This window comes from Arvicola amphibius, chromosome 6 (genome assembly GCF_903992535.2).
Source record: "Arvicola amphibius chromosome 6, mArvAmp1.2, whole genome shotgun sequence".
NCBI lineage: Eukaryota > Metazoa > Chordata > Mammalia > Rodentia > Cricetidae > Arvicola > Arvicola amphibius.
The window spans coordinates 115,692,361-115,714,414 of record NC_052052.2 but is presented as its reverse complement, the minus strand read 5'-3'; the positions used below and the strand labels follow the sequence as shown (position 1 = coordinate 115,714,414).

General features: G+C 42.8%; 1 protein-coding gene across 1 annotated transcript in view; it reads left to right on the top strand.

The window, feature by feature from the left end:
- Positions 1 to 14,111, top strand: part of Mtr (5-methyltetrahydrofolate-homocysteine methyltransferase) — an 85,408-nt gene extending 71,297 nt beyond the window's left edge. Inside the window, exons 26-33 of the mRNA XM_038333670.1 lie at positions 571 to 669; positions 1,685 to 1,760; positions 4,195 to 4,350; positions 5,723 to 5,919; positions 9,053 to 9,253; positions 9,913 to 10,105; positions 11,357 to 11,469; positions 11,896 to 14,111. Coding sequence (XP_038189598.1) covers positions 571 to 669; positions 1,685 to 1,760; positions 4,195 to 4,350; positions 5,723 to 5,919; positions 9,053 to 9,253; positions 9,913 to 10,105; positions 11,357 to 11,469; positions 11,896 to 11,982 — 1,122 coding nt within the window. The 3' untranslated portion in view covers positions 11,983 to 14,111. The remainder of the gene's footprint in view (positions 1 to 570; positions 670 to 1,684; positions 1,761 to 4,194; positions 4,351 to 5,722; positions 5,920 to 9,052; positions 9,254 to 9,912; positions 10,106 to 11,356; positions 11,470 to 11,895) is intronic.
- The last annotated feature ends 7,943 nt before the right edge of the window (positions 14,112 to 22,054 follow it).

Sequence of the window (22,054 nt, the reverse complement as noted above, 5' to 3'; positions counted from 1 at the left end):
AGGCTACAACAGCTGGGGGACAACTGAGAGACCACAGGGTCCTTCAGTTTCCAAATTACTTGTCTAGAAACTCAGTGTAAGATAGAAAAGAGCTAAGCAGCCCCTTTCTGTCCATAATCCCATTTATATTTTCAATGAAAGCATAGTTTGACAACTCCAGGGATTTCTGTTGTGGAAGAAATCTACTCAAGAGCCTGGTGATCTGGAAGACTCTAGCAACACCATGCAAACTGGATGACAGTGACTTTGGTTTCTATGTTATCTTCTGAAAGGAAACATTTTACATCTGCGTATTTATTTGTGTGGAATGTATACAGTAACCAGTATTACTGTATTACACCGAGTTGAGTGTTATTGTGGGGTGGTGGTGGTGCTGGAGCCACAGTATGTGTATGGAGATCAGAGGCAATGTGGGAATTGGTTCTCTTCTTCTACCATGGCCCTAGGGATTAGAGTCAGGTTGTCAGACTGGCAGCAAGCATCTTCATCTGCTGAGCCATCTCACCAGCCTCAGTGGAGTTTATCTTCCTTTGCTGCCTTATGGTTGTTGAACCTTATCTTGCATTTCAGTGTTCTCAGCTGTTAGATGAAAATCTGAAAAATGACTACATTGAAGAAATACAGGAAGAGTATGAAGATATTAGACAGGATCATTATGAGTCTCTCAAGGTAAGTGATAAAAGCAGGTCTTGGCTCATTTCAGATCAGAGTAATAAATGATTTTTTATGGATTTTACTATTTTGAGAGAGACCTATTTCCTAGTGTAAATCTGAGTTCTTTGGTATCTAAATTCCTGATTTTTAAAAATGTTATAATGAATTGTAAGTAGGACATGGACCTGCGTGCCTATAGTCCCAGCACTTAGATGGGGGTAAAAGGATCATGAGTTTAAAGCCAGCCTGGGCTACCTAGCAAGACTATTTCTCAAAACACTTAGGATTTTTTTTTTAAAACTGTATTGAGCCAAACATTCTGGATCCTCATTAGATATTAGGCTGTGTGCCAGGCACTAGGGCTATGAGAAAGAGTAAAATACGAGCTCATGACATCCTAAAAATATGAGCTAAACCATTCAAAAGTGGTATTCTCAGACTCTCTTTTAAGAGAAAAATGGAAGAAAATTCTTCAGCTTCTCCTGGTTATTGGCCTGACCTTGCCTGTTGTTCAGAATCATGTGCCTGGAACAGTCCCCTCTAGGCTTCAGGAACTTCATAGGATAGTTTCTATGCTTGTCGGCCTTCCATCTGTGTGTGGGGCATCAAGAGAGTTGCTAGGAATGTGAATGAGGGAATAAACAATTGTTGTGCTTCTGAGGTGCTTGAGAGCCATAGGTTCTGCTGATGGCCTCTTTCCATTCTTCTTTTTGCCTATAAGTTGACAGTTCCTTGGGTCTGCCCTGCTCTGGTGCTCAGGGCAGTTAACTCCAAGTTCATGTGTTCTGAAAGAGGTGATCAGGGCTACAGGGTCAGTCTTAGAACCACAGTGAACATGGGTCACTCTTTACTCTCCTATTCTGGTGGCAGTGTGAAGCCATATTGGTTGGGAAAGAATAAGGATTATCCTTTAGAAGCATTTGATTTTACTCATTTGTTTGTTTTGTTTGCAAAACTTTTTTGGTTATGTTTTCATTGTAGAGATAGAAAAGCTAAGAGGTTCTGACTAAATTACTGTTTTCTTCAACAGGAGAGAAAATACTTATCCCTAACTCAAGCCAGAAAAAATGGTTTCCACATCGATTGGCTGTCTGAACCTCACCCAGGTCTGTGGCTGTTGCTGGAGACAGCTAAGTGTGGTAACTGACAATTTCCAGGAATGTTTGCAGTTGCTCAGCAACAAATGAACCTGCAAGCGAGCAGTTCTCAGTTGTGTGTAGGAATGAGTCACCCTAACCGAAAAGAAAGTAGATAGGAAGACCTGCTGAGTGCCACAAACTGTGGTGAGATGGAGTCACCATGGCTTACTGGGTCCTTCGGATGACTCTTGAACAAGCATGTTTGTTGTCTCCATTTTAATTGAAGAAACTCTAATTTCAGACAATAACTTCAGTGGTTGTCGCTTCTACCGTCAGGTTTGTCCTCTGTGGCCTCAGTGCTTCTCTGTGTTGTGCTCACTTCTCAGCTGACCTGAGTTGCGTGTAGGCCGAAGGATTCACTTGGAAGGTCTGAAATATAAAATAACAGCTTTCACAGGTCTTGAAAACTGCAGCAATGCTGGATCCTTTTCCACTTTCTTTTTCTGTTTCTGGATGCTTCCCTTTTCATTTTTCTTATGTTGTTTCTTCCCGTTTTATTTCTAGCTACCTTTCTTACCTCACATGGGTACTCACAAGGGAATAATATGCGTAAGATGTTTTGACAGGCTCAGAGAGACACGAGGTTCAATTGCAAAACTGAGACAGGGTGAAGGGGGGTTCTGTTAACGGAATCCGAATTTCCCAGGTAATGTCTAAAACCAGCTTTCAGTGCTTATGACATCTGTGTTCTACACATGCTCAGCAGGACCGAGAGGATTAATTGGAAATGTAGGTGTGCTCAGTTCTAGTTTCATTCCTGCTGGGTTCAGCGTGGTTTAGTGGAAAGAGTGCCAAATTGGGAGCTGGAAGGCCCGAGTGCTCATCTCTGCTTGACTCCTGGCTCTGAGTCACTGTGTGACCTTGAGTGTCTGTCTCCTACATTTGATAGGTGCTGATGTGTAAAGGGGGGTTATTTTATGGAAATATTGAAGGGTAAAATAAAATACTAATGTGAAAACCTTTGAAGAAATAGAAATCACCACAGCAGAGTGTGTGCTGTGGATTTCACTGTTTTACTCTGAAATTGGTCTAGAGGCACCAGGACAAGTCATATACCAAATAATTTTCTAGAAATACCCTGAGAAGGCCCAGGATGCCTGGTAGTGGTGGAGATACTTCCTGGATTGCCGGTTTAACCCACATATGATGACATTACTAGGCTCTGCCCTGCTGCCTGAGGGATATGGGGTCCCAAGGTATGGCTTTTGAATTTTAAGGCTAGCCCAGTTGTCTTCAGGGAGCTATATGAAGTGAAGCCACTAAAAAATCAGGGCCTTCTCTCTGGATCTAGGGAAGAAGAGCCTGAAACAGCCTTGGAACTCTGGCATGAAACTTGGTCAGGAGAAGCCCCACCATCAGCCCCAGTTCCACAGCTGCAGGTCACTGTCTGCCTCCTAGCAAGAGGCCTCTTTGGTGTCAGTGTCAGTGGCCTTTCTTAAGTCTCCATGCAGACTTGATTAACAAGCGAACCCACACAGTAGTGGTTACAAAGCAGGAGCAGCCCTAAGAACTGTAGGAAGATGACAAAGCAGATGGGGAAGAGCCACTGTGGTGCAGGAAGGCAGAGAGTCCAGCTTAGAGCTCCTCTGCTCTCCCCTTTCTTCCCGAGAGGCCCATGTTCTTTAGGGCAGCTACTAACAGTGGAACAGCAAGTCCTCAGATCCTAACCAAAGGGAAGCATGGTCACTCAGCGTTGGCAGTAGCACTGGCCCCTTGGCCTCTGGCCCAGTATCCATGTGCATTGCATCCTTGGTGTCCTGAAATGTCTGACGAACAGTCTGCCTATAGAGTCCCTAGAATTATATGTTATCATATGTTTCAGACTTGAGATGCAGAGAACAATTTTTGAACAGCTGTGTATTTCCATTACTCAATCTAAGAAAAAAACTTAATCTTCTTTTAAAAGATCAGATATTTATCCAAAACGGCAGTCCTGTACTTGTCCCTCCCCTTGTAGAAATAGCCACAGTTTGGAGTTTGGGACTTCATTTCTGTATATGCCCTCACACTGTGTGTGTGTGTGTGTGTGTGTGTGTGCATGTTTGTACACTTCATATAAGAAGTGTGCTGCATGTGCCCTTCTGCAGTAGTCTATAAACACTGCCATCATCCGTATACAAGGAAATGAACTAAAGGCTTCCGTTTTTTCTTAGACATGGTAGGGATGAAAGGGTTGGAAGAATTTCCAGCATAGGGTAGTCAGTCAGCTGCATGGGGAAGTTCCTACTTCATGATAATTTGAAGTTCTGCTCTTGTTAAGACAACTCCTACGGGCGACAGGAGGGAGACAGGCATGGAAGTAAGCTGCGCAGTGAGGAGCAGGGAAGGACACTTCAGTGTATATCCGTGTGAGTGCTCTCCCAGCTGCTGTGGCATTGACAGCTGTGCCTCTTTGCTCTAGTGAAGCCCACATTTCTTGGGACCCAGGTCTTTGAAGACTACAACCTGCAAACGCTGGTGGACTACATTGACTGGAAGCCTTTCTTTGATGTCTGGCAGCTCCGGGGCAAGTACCCGAATAGAGGCTTCCCCAAGATATTTAACGACAAAACAGTAGGTTAGTAAGTTCTTTCTGCTTGGCCTTCAGGGTGTGGTATGTGACTCTCAAGGTGGTCTGAGAGGACACACTAAGTGTTTAGTTTACAAAGGATATAGCCACTGCCATATTGCTCCCCCACTGAGCCTTCACAGGAGGCTTGCCCCTATTATGTCAGGTAAATGTGGCCTTTTATTCACTCAGTCTTCAAATGGACTCCCTGACATCACTACACACTGGTCTCTGCTTGGCACAGGCAGACAAAAGGCGAGAATCCTGTGACTGAGTACTGGCTCACCGGCACTGCTGACAGTGCTGAGTTTTTGCCGGGCCCTTGCTGTGGGCTCAGCCTGGGATCCCACTCACATTGGAGGGGCTAGATCTCCAGCAGGAGATTAGAGTGGGCTTCCTGGAGGTGGTGGATACTTGAACTGTTATTGAAGATTCCATGGGAATTGCTGAGTCTAGACCTAGGGATAGATAGGAAGCAGAAATAAAAAGGAACATGTCAAACTGAGGAGAATGAAGCCTTGGACATGGGTGCCCATGCACATCACATTGAACCCAGAACATTTAGGGAAGGAGGGAGACTTAGCATGATAGAGTAGAGAAGTGAGTCAATCACTGAATTGCTCCCCTCACTTGTCTTGGGTAGCTTCAGCCCCACCCAACACCTAGAGACATGGGAGAAGGAGTGCTGGTGAACAGTGAGGTCCGGGCTGGAGAGAGCCAGGGAATCCAGATACCCATCAGCTTTTGGAGGTCCTAGGCATGTTAGGATGTTGAGACCCAAGTACTTACTGGTATCCAGGATGATTAGGTAAGGGACTTCTTACTGTACTGTCCTTGTGCCACCACAGCTAGTCATGAAGGGACTATGGAACTGCCCTTCATACAGATAGGGCAGCACAGTGTTGCCCACTGAGAGCTAATGGGAACTGATGGAAGGTGTCCCAGAACAGGTCTGGTGCCTACCATGCAAGTGTTGAAGCTATTCAGATATATGCCATTTAAGAGAATCTGGGCCACACGTCCCAGCTCACCTTGTTTCCTTCCCATATGTCACTGTGAAGTTAATGGTGTTATATTGGAATGCCAGTTCGTGCCCTCTTTCTGACAAGACTGTTTTGGATGCCATTGATTTCGTTCTCTGGATTCTACTAACTGGGAAAATATAAACAGATTGGCCTAGAGGAGGCACACTGTGTGGATTCATTTCTTGGATCCACTAGCCACTGTGTACTCTGCTCCAGGCTGTGCCCATGGCAAACCTGAGAGTCTTTGTGAGAATGCAGAAGAAGGTAGAGAAGGGAGAAGCAGCAGGATTTTAAAAAGAATGGTTGTTTGCAGGTTACTATTGGCATCTTTAAATAAATTCTTGTATTTTTAATAGGTAAAGAAGCCAGAAAGGTATATGATGATGCTCAGAATATGCTGAACATACTGATAAGTCAAAAGAAACTCCAGGCCAGGGGTGTGGTTGGATTCTGGCCAGCACAGAGTGTCCAGGATGACATCCACTTGTATGCAGAGGGTGTGGTACCCCAGGCTTCGGAGCCCATAGCCACCTTCTATGGGCTGAGGCAGCAGGTATGAAATGCATATGGACGATGAGTGCACTGCTTTGACTCTCAGGCTTGGCAACTATACTAAGTGTAATAAGTGAGAATTAAATAAGAAATCTGAGCCTTTTATCTGTACCATTGCATCCCAGACACCCCTCCATATGCCTGAGTCCTAAGCATTTGTGAGGATGGAATGAAGGCACCAACATGGGTGTCCATGAGGTCGGGTAGGGGTTCATTGTAGTGACTACAGATAGATACGGAACCGTGCTGCTAGCCTAGCTATCATACACTTGGGTTTTCAGTCTTTCAACCCCATATCTCATGAAACTAGGGGCATTTTACTTTCCCTAACAATTGCTTTTCATCTGAGTATTCTATTAGAGACTGTTATGTGGCTTGTTGTCTCAAAGGGAAGTCTGTCGGGAACAAATACCCCAGAACGTCCACCCTGCCAGGTGCTGAAGAGGGAGTAAGATAACCGTAGTTAACTGTTTCATGGTGGTGTTGTCAGGCAGTTTATGTCTCTGTTTTACAGAGGAGAAAAAAAATGGGCAGAGAGAGCTGGCACTGAGCTTTGTGTGCAAAGAGGCAAGCTTAAGCCCCCTTGAGTACAGCCCAGCTATTTTCTCCTTGTAGCAGTTCCCAGTGTACACCATCTGTGTTTTGTCTTTGTCTCACCTTTAAAAATGGCAGGAACTATGCAAAGACTTTAGCTGTTATAGATACAATTATCTCAATGAAGAATTGGAGCTAGAATTTAATAATTAGCAGTAAAATACTTTCTTTGGTTTTACTCATATGTTTAGTGATTAAAAATTGGTAGGATTCCCTTTATCATAATGCAAATCATAATGACAGGGTTTCAATAGTAACAATGGATGGGATTTTTAAATTTGAGCCTTGATACTATAAGGGGTTATGTGAGAACAATTTCAGCTTTACTCTGTGTGCTCAGGCCTAGACACCACAGGATACAGAGCAGGGAGTTCCAGTGCTGAGCTCTGGCCCTTCCTCACTAGGGAATCATGAGCTTATCTTTGACTGGTATAAGGCCAGACACCTCTGCTGGGCTCTTTCTTTCATCCTCCAGTCCTTGGTTTTCCTCTGCTGACTTCACGTCACAGTCAACTAAATACTGTTGTGTTGTGATATAAGGGCATTTACCACCATTATTCTTCGTTGACTCTTTCAGTAGTTCCTAGAGGGGAGAGCTGGACCCTGGATATGTATTGCCTGTGATACATTTATTAGGAGATGATCTGCAGGGCACAGAGAAACTGTAGCTAAGCACCCCATTCATTACCCTGGGAGTCTTTTGTTCAGAGGATCTTTGTCATCCCTTCTGAGGCACCGTGGGACCAGTGACCTGTCCTACTGCAGAGTAGCTTTGTGTCCCTCTCTTGCTTTTTTTCTTTTCTTCTTTTAAATCAAAGAACAGTAGAGTACCACTGGAAAATGACTGACCCTTCATTCACCTCTTTCTTAGCTCTGGAACACTTAACGTCTTCTGACCTGCAGCCACTGGCTTATTCTCTGCCCAGGTTCAGACTATACTTGCTCTCATGACTGGCAACTGACTTAGGAGATTTTGGATGACTGCTCTTTGATTAATTGATCCATCTAGAGCATTACCATGTCTCTAGGAACATTTGTTGTTGTCTCCTGGATCCATCCTGGCTGAGCCTTTGGGGTCAAATTTTATGTCTCAGATTTCTTGCCTGTGAAATGAAGTTTGAGGATCACTTTCTTCACTGGATTGCTGAGAGCTAAGTTAGCACCCTAGAAAGAACAACACAGTGTTAAGTACTTAGGAAGTATTAGTTATAAGTTACTAACTTTTTATTGACTGTGATATGTATAAGACTTTGATAGGTTCATACCAGGGAAGGATCAGTTACCAGCTGAGAGTAAAACACTGGAGGATGGACACCTGTGTTGTGGAAACAGAGAAAATAGGTGGGGGTGTGTGTGTGTGTGTGTGTGTGTGTGTTTGTGTGTGTGGTTTTGCAACACGGTTTCATGTGTCCCAGCCTGGACTCAAACTTGATGTGTCATCAAGGAACCTTAAATTTTTAATCTCAGTGCATGCTGAAATTACAGACCTGCAAGATTGTACCTGGCTTATGTGGTACCAGGGATCAAACATAGAGTTTTGTGCATTCTGGGTAGGCATTTTTCCAACTGTGATTTCTGGGCCCTGGTCAGTCTTTGTATTCAGACTATATTAGTGTGTTCTCAGAAGTCTGACAAACCATGGTGGACAACACCGGGCCTATATGTGCTTGACCTCAGCAGTTTGTTAACTCTGTCTGTTGATGCACAGTGAAGGGTGATACCTTTATCAGGCTCTTCTCAAACATGCTCATCTGAATTGAAAACACTCTGGAACAGTAATGTTTAATTTACCTATGACTGTTTAAGGTTCTGATTCCTAGCATAGTGCCTATAGGTATTTACAACTGTTTAGTCTGTATGTAAATGAGCAAATCAACTAATTTCCTAATTGTATATGCTACAGCATGTCATGTATTTTTTAAAAATGTCTGTTTTCTGTTGCTATAATGGAATATTTGAGACTGGAGATTTATAAAGAAAAATGCTTATTTTGGTTCATTGTTCTGGTTGTTAAGTCTAAGATGAGGCAGCTACATCTGGTGAGAACCGTGTGCTGCCTTGTAACGTGGTAAAAGTCAGAAGAAGAGAAGCAAATGGGCAAGTGAAGCAAATGGGCAAGTGAGAAAGGAAGGCTGAATTCCAGTGATAGCCAACCCATTCTGCAAGAAAGACAGTAATTCTGTCCTGTCTCCAGGTTCCTACCCACAGGTTCCTGCATTGGTTTCCTGCCTTAGGTCCCTCAATGATGGTCTGCAACATAGAAGTGTAAACCAAAAAGTCATATACTACAGTGCCCCTGTGCCCCACATGGCTATGTTGAGTAATTGTGATTTAGTGTATACTAAACCGTAGCCATTTGTTTATTTAGCATGGATCTATTGCATACTTACGGTATGCCAGACACCGTTTTGAGTGCTGTGGTAGAGCTGAATGAAGCATGCAGGCATTCTGTGTCCTGAGACTGACAGTCATTTTGCACTCTACTATATGCTGATGCCATGTCCATGCTAATGACTTCTCTGCCAATACTTGGGTTTAAGGCTGAGAAGGACTCCTCCAGTACAGACCCCTACCACTGCCTCTCAGACTTCATTGCTCCTCTGCATTCTGGTGTCCGCGACTACTTGGGTCTGTTTGCTGTTGCCTGCTTTGGGGTTGAAGACCTGAGTAAAGCCTACGAGGATGATGGCGATGACTACAGCAGCATCATGGTGAAGGCATTGGGGGACCGGCTGGCAGAGGTAAGGCATTGACAGATACTGGGGTGCTGAGGTAGAGTGTGGGTGTTGGAACTTTCATGATAATGTCAGAAAACCTAGCTGCCTTTAAAATTTATGTCACTGCATACTTGAGCTAGATGCTGCTGGCTTTAACAGGACCTGTAGTTTTAAGTCTTGTGTCTTCCAAATGCCACTCATATGCCATCTTTTAGCAAAGAGAAACCTCCAGTGCTTGACTAGTTGGTTGTTGCCCTCCAGAGACTTGACCTTATCTCTGAATTAGTCTTCTTTTGATTATTGTGATAACCCCCAGAATTAAAATCAGATTTCTGCTTTAGAGTCCTTTCTAATGTTGGCAACTTCTGTAGTGTTATCTTTGCTGCATGTGGGGTGAGGAGGCCAAAATGTGAGAAGTCCTATCTCCCCTTTGTTTTGAGCAGGCCATAGAGAATGCCGCTCTGTGGTCCCAGTACTCTTCTGGTAAAACTATGGCCCCATTGGACTTCAGGAAATAGATTACTGAATATGGTACTTCAGAACTCTGTTGAGGACACCATTGTGTCTCAGGGAAGCTCATGAAAGTGCAGTTTTCCTGACTGGCCAGGTGGGGAAAGTGGTTCTGTGTGGAGGTCACAGGTTGCTTCTGCTTGATTGTGCCCCTCTCTCTTCTGTGTTCCCAGGCCTTTGCAGAGGAGCTCCATGAGAGAGTTCGCCGAGAACTGTGGGCTTACTGCAGCAGTGAGCAGTTGGATGTTACAGACTTGCGCAAACTCCGGTATGAAGGCATCCGGCCAGCTCCTGGTTACCCCAGCCAGCCTGACCATACTGAGAAGCTCACCATGTGGAGACTGGCCAACATTGAGCAGGCTACAGGTATGTGGGAGACAGTGAGCTCCTGTCCTTGCTCATTGAGTGCATGCACGTGAAGTTAAAGTTTTTATGAAATGGGAGAACTTAGAATGAAATCATCCCTCATCCCATCCTTTCTCACTGGATCTGTTCTGGTAATTTACTTCCAGAGTACAGCCTTGCATTTTTCCTGAACTATTTTAGACTTAGTAGGTTAAACTGTTGACTCTTGCCACATCCTAGAAGGGGATTTACCTAGTTCTCCTTTCTTCCCCCTGCCTTTCCTACCCTAGTTTCTGTTTTTGGTACAATAGCTAGTGACCAGCTTCTGTCCTGTTAGCAGTGTCTTCTGCCTGCTCAGGCCTGTGCTGCTTGCTGATGGCTGTTTCTAGCTCTAAACTGGCAAGCTCCCAGCCTTCCCTTAGCTCTCTCACTTTCCTTTACTTGTTAGTAACATTTATGTTCCTTTGCAGTCATCGTCCCCTCTTAAATTTGCTCTATGGGTTGAGTCTCAGAGTTGAAAATTAGAAGCTGACCTGTTAAGACAGTAGCCTCTTTGTGCTTGACTCAGGGCAGAGTCAGTCATTGCTCTGAGGCTGCGCTGCCCCATCCTTGCCGCATAGTTTGTAACGTTGAGAGGACTCAGGTTAAATCACAAACCCAGTAGAATTCATCAGTCATAATTAGCTATTAAAGCTGGTGAAGTTGAATCCATATCACAGAAAGGAAATGAGAGTGGCATTGGATTTGGGTCTGCAGAAACAGCTCAGAGAGTCTCAACATCTAGGTGTGAGCATGGTTTCCTGTGAGTGAGCTAGAGATGATTAGCGATTCATTCAGCCATTGGTGGTTCCAATAGAGTGAGTAGTGCAGAGTAACAGTCCTGAGAACTCATCCTCTGTGCTTTTGTGGGCTTGTTCTTCATTCCTGCTACCCGCTGACCTCATAGAGTCATGGGGAGCTGTGGTGATTCTCTTACTGCCAGGGCTAGCAGTCCTACCTGAGAAGACTCGGCGTAGAGACAAATTGGAGCCTCTACAACTGATCACATGTAGCTGGGGAGAAGGAATGCAGTCTTTTTCAGGCTTCCTCCCACTGGGTATAATATGCGTGTCCTGAATTTAGTTTTCTACCTGGCAAGAATTTGCTAGACACTATGATCGGAGCTTCTTGCTGTGTCAGTGTGTCTCCCTAGATGGCATGAGTTTACTTGGTGCTCATTCAGTCTGTTAGTGCCCTGCCTGGGCACTGATTGCTTCCTGTGCTTCTCTTCAGGCATCAGTTTGACAGAATCCTTGGCGATGGCACCTGCTTCAGCAGTATCAGGCCTCTACTTCTCCAATGTAAAGTCTAAATACTTTGCTGTGGGCAAAGTTTCCAAGGATCAGGTAAGCATGTGACTTCTCTAGATAACTGTCTTTAAAATGGACCCATAGGACCCATTTTATATGACAATGAAGTGATGTGATGTGGGGTCTGTGTTTGTGAATAAACTCACCCCAGTTTGTGTCTTAATTTGACTTGAGCCATTACCCTGTTTCCAGACTTCCCTCTCTGTCCATGGTAAATACACAAACACACACACCTATTAGTGTCTAAGCAGCTGACATTTGCCACTTGTTTTCTGCCTAGAGAGTAAAACAGGTGAGCAGACAGGAAATGTGTTAGCTCAGTAGATTGCTAACACAATTGGATTAACACAAGTAGATTAAGACGAGATACGCCAGGTACTTAATGTTTATTCCAAAGTCTGTGGAGACTCAGACCAGAAAGATTTAGCAGTTTGGTTAACAAGATGCTTCTGTCTTTTACAGATTGAAGATTATGCTTTGAGGAAGGACATGCCTGTGGCCGAGGTGGAGAAATGGCTTGGCCCTATTCTGGGATATGATACAGACTGACTTCTTTCTCTGTCGTGCCCGCTCTTTTTTTTTTCTTTAAAACCTTTATGTTTGCTGACCTCAGGGGGGTACAATCCAGAGTGCCTTAGAAATAACAACAAAAGCACCTTGCGCTGCTGGCCTCCCCCACTGCCATTGTTGGAAGGCTGGTTGGTGGCAGGTGATATAGAGCAGGTCTTCTGGGGTCCTAGAACATAAGTACTTTTTCAGGGACCTTAAATGAGGTGCATCAAGGTGCCAAGGCTCATGGTGTCGTTAGGTCATTAGAATTGGAGCAAGCAGAAGACATCTTTTGCATTTCAAAGCAAGTCAACTAGCTTTTCCCCATTTTAGCCTTTGACCTAGGAGGGCATTTGTGCCTGTTTTTTGTTGTTTGGTTTTTTTGTTTGTTTTTATTGTTTTTCTCACATTTGAAAAAAGGTCCTGAAAATAAGTTGAATAGGGGAATGTATAAAGAAATGTGACATTTCAATCTAAGTGTTTCAACAGTAGGCTTGGACAGGGAGGAAGGTGTTCCTCTCTTTTCTCCTGCAAGACCATATTTTCTGAGGTTCAACTAACTGACTGTAGAATTCTTTGGCAGAGGCCTACTCACTGCTTGCTGGACAGAAATACTGGAACTGTTTGCCCTGGTGTGCTGGTGTGGCTAGGCACAGTCACATTTTCCATGCTTGTAGTTTCTTGGTCCCTTGCACTACTGGAAAAATGGAAGAGAAAGATAGTGACTTCCAAGGGTATTATTTAACATCTAGCTGTTCTCAGAATGAGTAGGCTCTCAGCTGAGCCCTGGTATTTGTGCAGAGCTGAACCTGTGGGTGGCTAAGCCACGCAGTTCTTTGCCTGTACCTGACTCCAAAATCATATATTTTGGATATACTATACTGTTTTGCTCTTTGTTATTTCTGGAAAGATTGTTCAGAGCATTAGGCTCTGAAAACGAGACTTCAACATCAACTTTGCTGTGTAACTTCCATGTGACATAAGCCAAGTGCTCAGTCTTCCCAGCGTTATCTGCTCATCTATAAAATGAGAACAGTGATCTTAATTTCTGTCTCATTGGGTGAGGTTTAAACAGGATTGTGCATAGAGACAGCTCAGATACACACAGATGTCTAAGTGGATGTCTGTAGAGCTCTGTAGTCTTAGCACTATAGGTCCTCATGAAAAGAAGAAAAGCTCAAAAGAGGAGGTAGTGTAGGGAAATATGTGTGGGAATCTTGGGGCAACAACAGGATATCTGAGAGGAGTGTCAGTGAGGGTCTAGTGATGGTGTGCCAGAGGCCTTGAACCAGACCAGTGGCTCATTGCAATGAATATTTGTGATGGGACTGATTGGACAGAAGGGTATAATGCATGACACACCCACTGCAGCTCCCAATGCTACTAGGAGGAATGAAGAGGTGTTTGCTTTGAGAGGGCATTTTTAAAAAAAGTAACTGATAAGGGATTAGTAACCAGAATGTATAAAAATTTTCTTCTCGAAAAAAGAATAGGAAAGCCGTCTCATGAGGCTGGTGAGCAGATGTTTTGTGGTGATGAGAAGTGTGGGATTCTGTTTTCTGTATGTAACATTTGCAAGACCATCTGTAGGTAGTCACACATGCTTCACGTCACTGCTTGAGAATTGTTACACCTCACAGATGGGAGCATCTGCAGAATGAATGTGGGCAGAGCTCCTCGTCATGTTCAACCATGTCTTACGTTTTGGCCGTGGCAATATAGTCATGTTAGTAACCGATAACTGAAGTTCTGTCCATGCGAGAATGGTTTCCTAAGGTGCCCTCAGGTACATGGTGCAGTGAAGGTGATAAGGGCAATCTTGCGACCACTTAAAGCATGATGCCTAATTTATTGATTTCAGAAGTGTAAGACCAAAGAATATATGTGGTAGCTACATATGCTTTAAAGTCTTACAAAGTTACAGAAAATCCAAAAGTAAACTTAGTGATAGATAGCCTATGGGGGGAGGAGTAAAAAGGGCCAGAGAAGTACACAGCTGAATTATGAAATTACTTTAGTTCTTGGACGTGAGGGTTATGGCTGTTTACAGCATTTTTGTATATTTTAGATTTGCTATATTTAATGTGTATTTAATATATTTTAAACAATAAAGTGGAATAGTAACTGCATATCTTGTATGGTGACTTTGTACTGTATATATCAAACACTTTGGGAAGAACGGTACATTTTAGCTAGAAGAGTTGGGATAAAGCAGTGGGCAATTTTGTATACCAAAATTATCTCTCAAAGCCTAGGTTTTGGTGGATGAGTGGGTGGTACCATATGCTAAGACAGATTAGAGTTGGGGTGGAGGAGGGGGAGTTTTGTAGATACGGGCTATGACTAGACTGAACAGCTTTGGTATCTAATCCACCTATTATGTGTGTCATGTCTGAAATAGTACTTGATCCTTAGGAACGGTCTACAGATACTCTGGCACTGATACTTTGAAGTCCTCTAATGTAATTTGCAAAGTATCTCTTTCTTCAGTCTTTGTTTTTTCTTGGGGGGGGGGTGGTGTGTGGGATTCCAAAAGGGTTTTCCATATAGCCCTGGCTGTCCTGGAACACACTATGTAGACAAGGCTGGCCTCCATCTCCGAGATTTGCCTGCTCTGCCTCCTGAGATCTTAGATATCAGCATATCACTTTTTTGTTCTTAAATTGATGATTTTGCTCTTTTTTTCTTTTCTCATTTTTTTTATTAAAAATTTCCATCTCCTCCCCTCCTTCCCCTTCCCTCCCCTCCCCTTCACCCATACCCCCACTCCCTCCCTCTCCAGGCCAAAGAGCCATCAGGGTTCCCTACACTATGTTAAGTCCAAGGTCCTCCCAACTCCCCCCAGGTCCAGGAAGGTGAGCAACCAAACTGACAAGGCTCACACAGAGCCCGTCCATGCCGTAGAATCCAAGCCTATCGCCATTGTCCTTGGTTTTTCAGTCAGCCTCCGCCGTTGGCCACATTCAGAGAGTCCGGTTTGATCGCAGGTTCCATCAGTCCCATTCCAACTGGATCAGTCCCATTCCAACTGGTCTTAGTGATCTCCCGTTAGTACTGTCCCACCGTCTCAATGGGTGAACGCACCCGTCACGGTCCTGACTTTCTTGTTCATGTTCTCCCTCCTTCTGCTCCTCATCAGGACCTTGGGAGCTCAGTCCAGTGCTCCAATGTGGGGCTCTGTCTTGATTTTGCTCTTTTCACTTGAAGAAAGTGCTGTGTAGCTTTTCTTTGATGCACCTGAGTTGCTAGTGCCACCATTCTAACCTTTGTACAATGTCATAGGAATTGATTGGTATTGCAGACAGCTACCAAGTGCAGATACACACACTGGACAGGGTCATTGATGTCCCTGGCAGGACAGTTGAACCGTGTGAGAGCCCATCTACTCAGGGTGGTATCCAGTTTGAAACTTAAGACGTGTTTATTTCTGGAATTTTTCATTTAATATATTTGGGCTGTTTTCTTGTAGACAGTTAAAACCATGGATAAGAGAAAGAGGACTACCATATAATGTAGAGACTCATAAAACAGGCTATTTTTTGCCTAATAAAGGACCTTAGCCTTGAGTTTACATATTCTAGTAAATGAAATAGTGTTGCGAATGTAACTCAATAATGCAGGTCCACAGGAACACCCTAGCAGTGAAGCTTGGAAGTGACTGAGAAGTTATTTTGAACTTACGTCGGATTGGTTTCGTACCTTCACCAGGAAAGTAACTCGGGGGTATGATGTTTTACTTTGTCAGGGTATGGACTTCAGTGCCCTACTGTGCCTTAACCGATGATTGATTAAAAATACTTGCTTCTGACAGCTGGGGGGTCTGCATGGGACTGAACTAGGCCCTTTGCATGTAGGTGACCGGTTATATAGCTTGATCTGTTTCTGGGGCCTCTGGCAATGGGACGGGATCTGTCAATGGTGTGTGAGCTAGCTTTTGGAGCTTGTTCCCTATGGTAGGATGCCTTGCTCAGCCTTGATGCAGAGGGAGGGCCTTTGGTACCCCCCTCAACTTAATGTGTCAAGCTTTGTTGACTCCCTGTGGAGGCTTTGTCCTTTTCGGATCGAGTGGATGGGGATGGCTTGGGGGAGGTGAGGGGAACAGTGGTTGGTATGTAAAACGAATAAAAAATTGAAAATAAATATCTGGTCTAATATGTACAAAGCTGGTTAAATTGTCAGCAATGACAAAACGTTTTCTAACCTGTTATGGTAAAAATTGCTCTTTAAGATGGGCATGGTGGTGTTCACTTTTAATCCCAGCACTCAGGAGACAGAGGCAGACCAAGCTCTGAGTTTGAGGTCAGCCTGGTCTACATGGTGAATTCCAGGATAGCCAGGGCTACACAGAGAAGCCCTGTCTTGTGGGAGGCGGGATTTCTCTTTAGATGAACATATGAAGAAAAATTTTAAGGATTCCAGGGAAAAGATATTAGTGTCAAAATTAATAATCCTTTTCAGAAAATGTAACAACTTGTTACCAGACAGTAGTTTATCTAAAGCCTTTTTCTAGTTATTTCCAGGTTTTTCCTTCCATTTATTGGGTGAGTACTGACATCCATTTAAAAACTTGAGAAGGCTGAAGTATGTACAACAATCTCATAGCAGAGGCAGGTCAGGTATCTGGTCTGCTCAGTTCTCCAGCAGATTTTAAGTGAATTAAATGTTGAGTAAAGGAGTTGAAAAATTGACGTGGTGTAAGAGCACTGGCTGAATTTCCAGAGGACCGGGGTTCAATTCTCAGCACCCACATGGCAGTTCATAACCACCAGTAACTCCAGTTCTAGGGAATCCAGTGCTCTTCTGGCCCCTTTGGGCACCAAGCATTCATGTGGTACACAGACAGGTATGCAGACAAAACACCTGTACTTGGATAAAGGTTGGAATCAATTATGAATAAGTGAATTTGCCATCTCCCCCCAACAAGATGAGCAAATATACAGTAGACAGAAGGAAGGGATGAGGATATATCTTTATAACTTAGTTTGTCTCAGTTTTGCATTGAAGTCTGTGTTAAGTTCTATTGTAATTAGAAAATTTAAAACTGTAAATGAGTTGAAAGCCAAATTGTGCTTAATATTTAATTCCTTATAGGTCAGATCAGCCCAAGAGAAAGACCCTGTGAAACTTCCTCATTTATTAAAAGTAACACTGGGAGAATCAGAGCAAACCTGTACTTAAACATTAGACACAGAGGCATGGAACCTGTCCTACTTGCTGTTGTCGCCTTCAGTTCAAAGGGAAAAAAAATGTAGGTTTGGGTGAGATCTTGTTACAAGGTAGAGCCAATAGGAACAAAACCATTTATATCAATCTGCCCTTCCAACTTCTCTTCCAGGCTCACATAAGCAATGGTGTTCTTATTCCTTCTACCCCTACTTTGGCTGAGATCCTCAAAAGGTACAAGTTCTCTATAATATAAATTATGTGGATACGTTCATATTCATTCTTTTCTATGTTCATTCATCAAGTATTTATTGGTCCATGTCCTGTATTAAGGTTGACACACAAGGCTCACCAGAGTAAATTTCCCAGGTCTCCTGGAGGGCACTGTTCTCTAAAAGTCTGTACTGACAGTTTAGATATCAAGCAAGTTAGTTAGTCTTCATATCTTGTTATTTAACCTGACTTGAGGCCATCATGCAGTGTATTATAAATGTGGGTAAATGAATCCATGAGAGTCTGAGATAAAGGAGGGTATCAAATATTTGTTGAGGAACACTCACAAGCAACAAGGTAGAGAGCCTCTGCTCTGTGGGCGCTTGGACCTGTGATCAGATCTCTAGTCATCACCCGAGACAGTGAGTGAGCCCATCCTCTCTTAAAAGCAATCATATGTGCAGACCACTCCCATATGTCCGGTACCCCCAAAAGTCATTGGCTGAGTGAATTTCCACAACACTTCCCCCTTTTGTCTAAATAAAATGGTTTTTAATATCTAGTATAAAACTATATACAATAAGAACAAATACCAAGTATTGTCCAGGAGAAAAAAATGGCAAAAAAAACCCAGAACAACCCAAAACCCATACACAAAAATAGAACTACAACCAACATGAATGACAGCAAGCAAGAAACACATGTCAAATGTCCAGTCTAAGGTAATTAGCAAGTAACAGATTATTAGTGACCTAACTCAAGCTGAATATTAATCTTTTTATTGTTATCCCAGAATCAGGCTACGTGTGTGCATTAACATGCACACACATTCAGAGGTGTAGTGAAATGCCAGTCCTTGGGAGACAAACGTGCATATACGTAGACTGCTCTGTGTCTCAGAAGAAAAGGTCTGTGGTCAGCTGTGAACATAAATATGATACAGAATTGTTTCATGGATGCAGATGCAGCAGTAGCTGTCAGGTTTCCCTCTTTTTTTTGTTTTTTTGTTTTTGTTTTGGTTTTTTTTTTTGTTGTTGTTGTTTTTTGAGACAGGGTTTCTCTGTAGCTTTGGAGCCTGTCCTGGAACTAGCTCTTCTAGACCAGGCTGGTCTCGAACTCACAGAGATCCGCCTGCCTCTGCCTCCCGCTTGCTGGGATTAAAGGCGGTGACGCCACCGCTGCCCGGCTCAGGTTTCCCCTCTTATGATCTCACCATGACCTTTGGGATCAGAAGTGCCTAGGCATCTCCGTCTGCGAGTGATTACCAAGCCTTTGTTTCTGAGGGAGTATTTACTGGATAAACACCTCCCCTTTCTTAACAACACTGCTGCTAGAGAGCTCCAAATACACCATACCTTCCTACCTTTATTGTAAGGTAGGCATCCCTTCTGTGTCCTCCCCATCCTTAATTCCAGTAGCATACTTTTTGAGCATTAATGCAACTTGAATGGAGTTAATAATTTCACATTAACATACATTTGTTTTTTCTTAATCTCTGGGATTCAAGAGAGTGCTTGGATGTTGATTCTAAGCACCCATGCCAAGCGGTGTGCCATTGCTTGCAAATCCAGCTCCAGAGAATCTGATTCTCTCTTTTGGCCTCTGCAGGCACTTGCACACATGTGGTATCCATGCACAGAGCACACTACACACACACAAGTAAAAATGAAATAAATCTTGAAAAAAATCTTTGAAACCTCTCAACTTACTTTAGATTTACTTTTCATTCTTGTGTTAAATGTTGTTTATAAGTAAAACCTACAGAAAGACTATCACATTAAATCATTGTGCTATACCCTTAAGTGTCCCTTACTATCTGTTGTAATTTGAGTGTTTCTCCTAAATTCCATGTTGACATTTAATTGTCATTATAGCAGTATTAAGGGGTGGAGAGAGCCAGGCATAATGGAATCCCTGCACTTGGGAGACAGAGCTAGAAGAATGTCATGAGTTTGAGGTTAGCCTGGGCTACAGAGTGAGACCCTGTCTCAAAGGGAAAAGAAATGACGAGGCTATGGGACTCCACCTTCACAAAAACAGTTAATGCTGTGATCAAAGGTTCTGGTTAGTTATCTCAGGAGTGGGTTCCTGACATTTTTGTGGTGCTTGTTAGCTAACAGTCTCGCCTAAAGATTGTGTGTCCTGGGAAAGTCCTAGGTCAGATGGTGTTCTTAGGAGATAGTTGTGTAATTAGCTGCAGTCTACAATAATATTTCACTTCACATAGGACCCCCCTGTCATGCCTCTTAACAGTTGTTTACTGTTGAGCACAGGCAGCTTCCAAGCTCTCTATGTTCAGTTTCTCCATCTGGAAGGGGAGATAGGAAAGGGTAGCACATAAATGCAGGAATCTTTACTGGCACATGACTTAAAAACACAAAATATTCCCTAACTAAAAACAATGATGAAAACTCCTGAGAAGTGTTTTAATTTTTTCAATTAATTTGCAAAGTCATATTTTTAAAAGTCATTTTAATATTTGTCCCAATTATATTTAGTTATTATTGGCCTTGGAGGCATTTTTAGAAAATGTCTTCAACCAAAACTTCCCCCATAATGTATTTTTAGAAGCATTTATTATTTAAAGGTTTAATACACGTATATAATGAATTTTGATCGCTTTGTGCCCATTATTCACTGTCACTCCCCATTCTCTACCACTGAAGCCCTTCTTCACAATAAGTCTCCTCTTACTTTGATATATGTCTTTTTTTTAACTTGCTGAGTTTAATTATGGTTGCTTATATGAACACAGGTCAGAGGTTACTTACTGAAACACTGGCAACTTATCAGTGTTTATGTTACTGGCATACAAAAGAGTTCCATAATAGTTGGGAGTGGACTATAACAAAGGTTTATTTATCTGGGGATAAACTCACAAAAGAGTAGTGATCCACAGTCCTTCTGTGTGCACTGGGAACTGGAACTAATCCAACAGCCAAGGAGGTCCATGCATGCCTTGTCTAATAGTAAATGAGACCACAAACCCAAGCAAGCGGTATCTTAAAGGCTATTGGCTGAAAGAGTTCCCACAGCATCTTCCCTTTTTGTCTAAATAGAAAGTTCTAAGCCTAATACAAAACTATATACAATAAGAACAAATATCAGTTATTGTCCAGGGAAAAGAAGAGGCAAAAATATACATAAAAATTAGAATTAAACCAGCATGAACACCATCAAACAAGAAACATATGCTAAATGTTTCAATAGTTATCCTATCCTAAGGAATCTAAGTCTTATATTAAAAATGGCTTGGTTAAGTCATGAGAAGAAAGTAACTATGACTATCTAGTCTTCAATGCCATCAAAGACCTCAGAAGTGAAATAATATTACTTGAATAAACACAAAGTGCAATCAAGTAACTTCCAAAAGGTGCAAGAAATGACAGAGACAAGTGGCTATCTGGGTAGTCACCTAAAGTCTCATTTGCAGTGCAGGGCAACCAACTTTGGCTAAGGCCTAGAGTGACTGACAGACCATTTTCAGAGGCAGGAAAGTTTTGAAAAACTGTCGTACCCTTCTTGGACAGGTTTGGCAGTCTTTTATCTTGTATCCTGGTTGTCCAGTCTGGACACCATGCATTTTGCCAGTGGTTGAGGCAAAGGCAGTTCTTTGCCCAAAAAGCCAGTTTTGCCAAGAAGAAAACTAGCTCCAAGTGGAGTGTCTTTGGTGCTCAACATTCTCTCAGGAATCGATCAGTGGGAGCAATTGTGTCTCATGTCAACAGAACCCTAAGTTATTTAAATACCATATTCTATAGTTCATTGAAGTGTTTGAAGATTACCTATCTCTGTGGAATACAATCTCTATGCATCTAAAGAACCTGACTAGTCTAACTGACAAACATGGATGACTATTGACCTGTAATTCTTAATACCTATATAGCTTAAACTAAGGCTTATACTAAGCCTTCATATTAAAAAAATCTTTAAACAAGTGTGCAGCAAATGAGAACAATGAGCTCAAAATGTAAACAATATATATGTTCTTAATCAGAGGTAGAAATGTATATAGTACAATATTACACCACTGAAGAAATGACCCACTTTCCTCTTGTACCCATTGACTACCTGTATGTCCCTCAATGAGCAATAGGACTTCATGGGCCTCACACATGTGAGATAGGTACTCTACCACTGAGCTTTTTCCTCAACCCTTACTATTTTGAGACAGATTCTCATTAAGTTGCCCAGGCTGGACTTGAAGTCCTCTCTATCTCAGATTGGTCTTGAACTTGAATCTTCCTGCCTTGACCTTCTGAGTATCTGGGATTGCAGTCCAGTGCCGCTAGAACTCACTTAATGTATTTGTTATGCCCTCGAATGCAATATCCATTTTGCAGCCCATGGACTAAGGAATAATTTGATCTTGAAACTTTAATTAATACACTTTATAAGTCTGTAGGTGTCACAGATAGTGAATTTCTCTCAAGCATATGGACAAAGTAAACTGAAAACCTTCTGAAAAGCACTTGCCATTCTAGAGCTATTAAAAACATGAGTCATAGGAAGAAGTCAAATAGTGTTCACAGGAGATTGGAAGAAATAATACCCCCCTCCCAATTAGGGAACTTTGAGGACTCAAGATTCCAGTGGAGGAAGTGACTGCCAGTGGGGAGGATCATCATGAGGATGGATGAGAAGTGAGCCTGACAACGTGGCTGAATTGCTATGACTTTATGATGAAATCTTAATG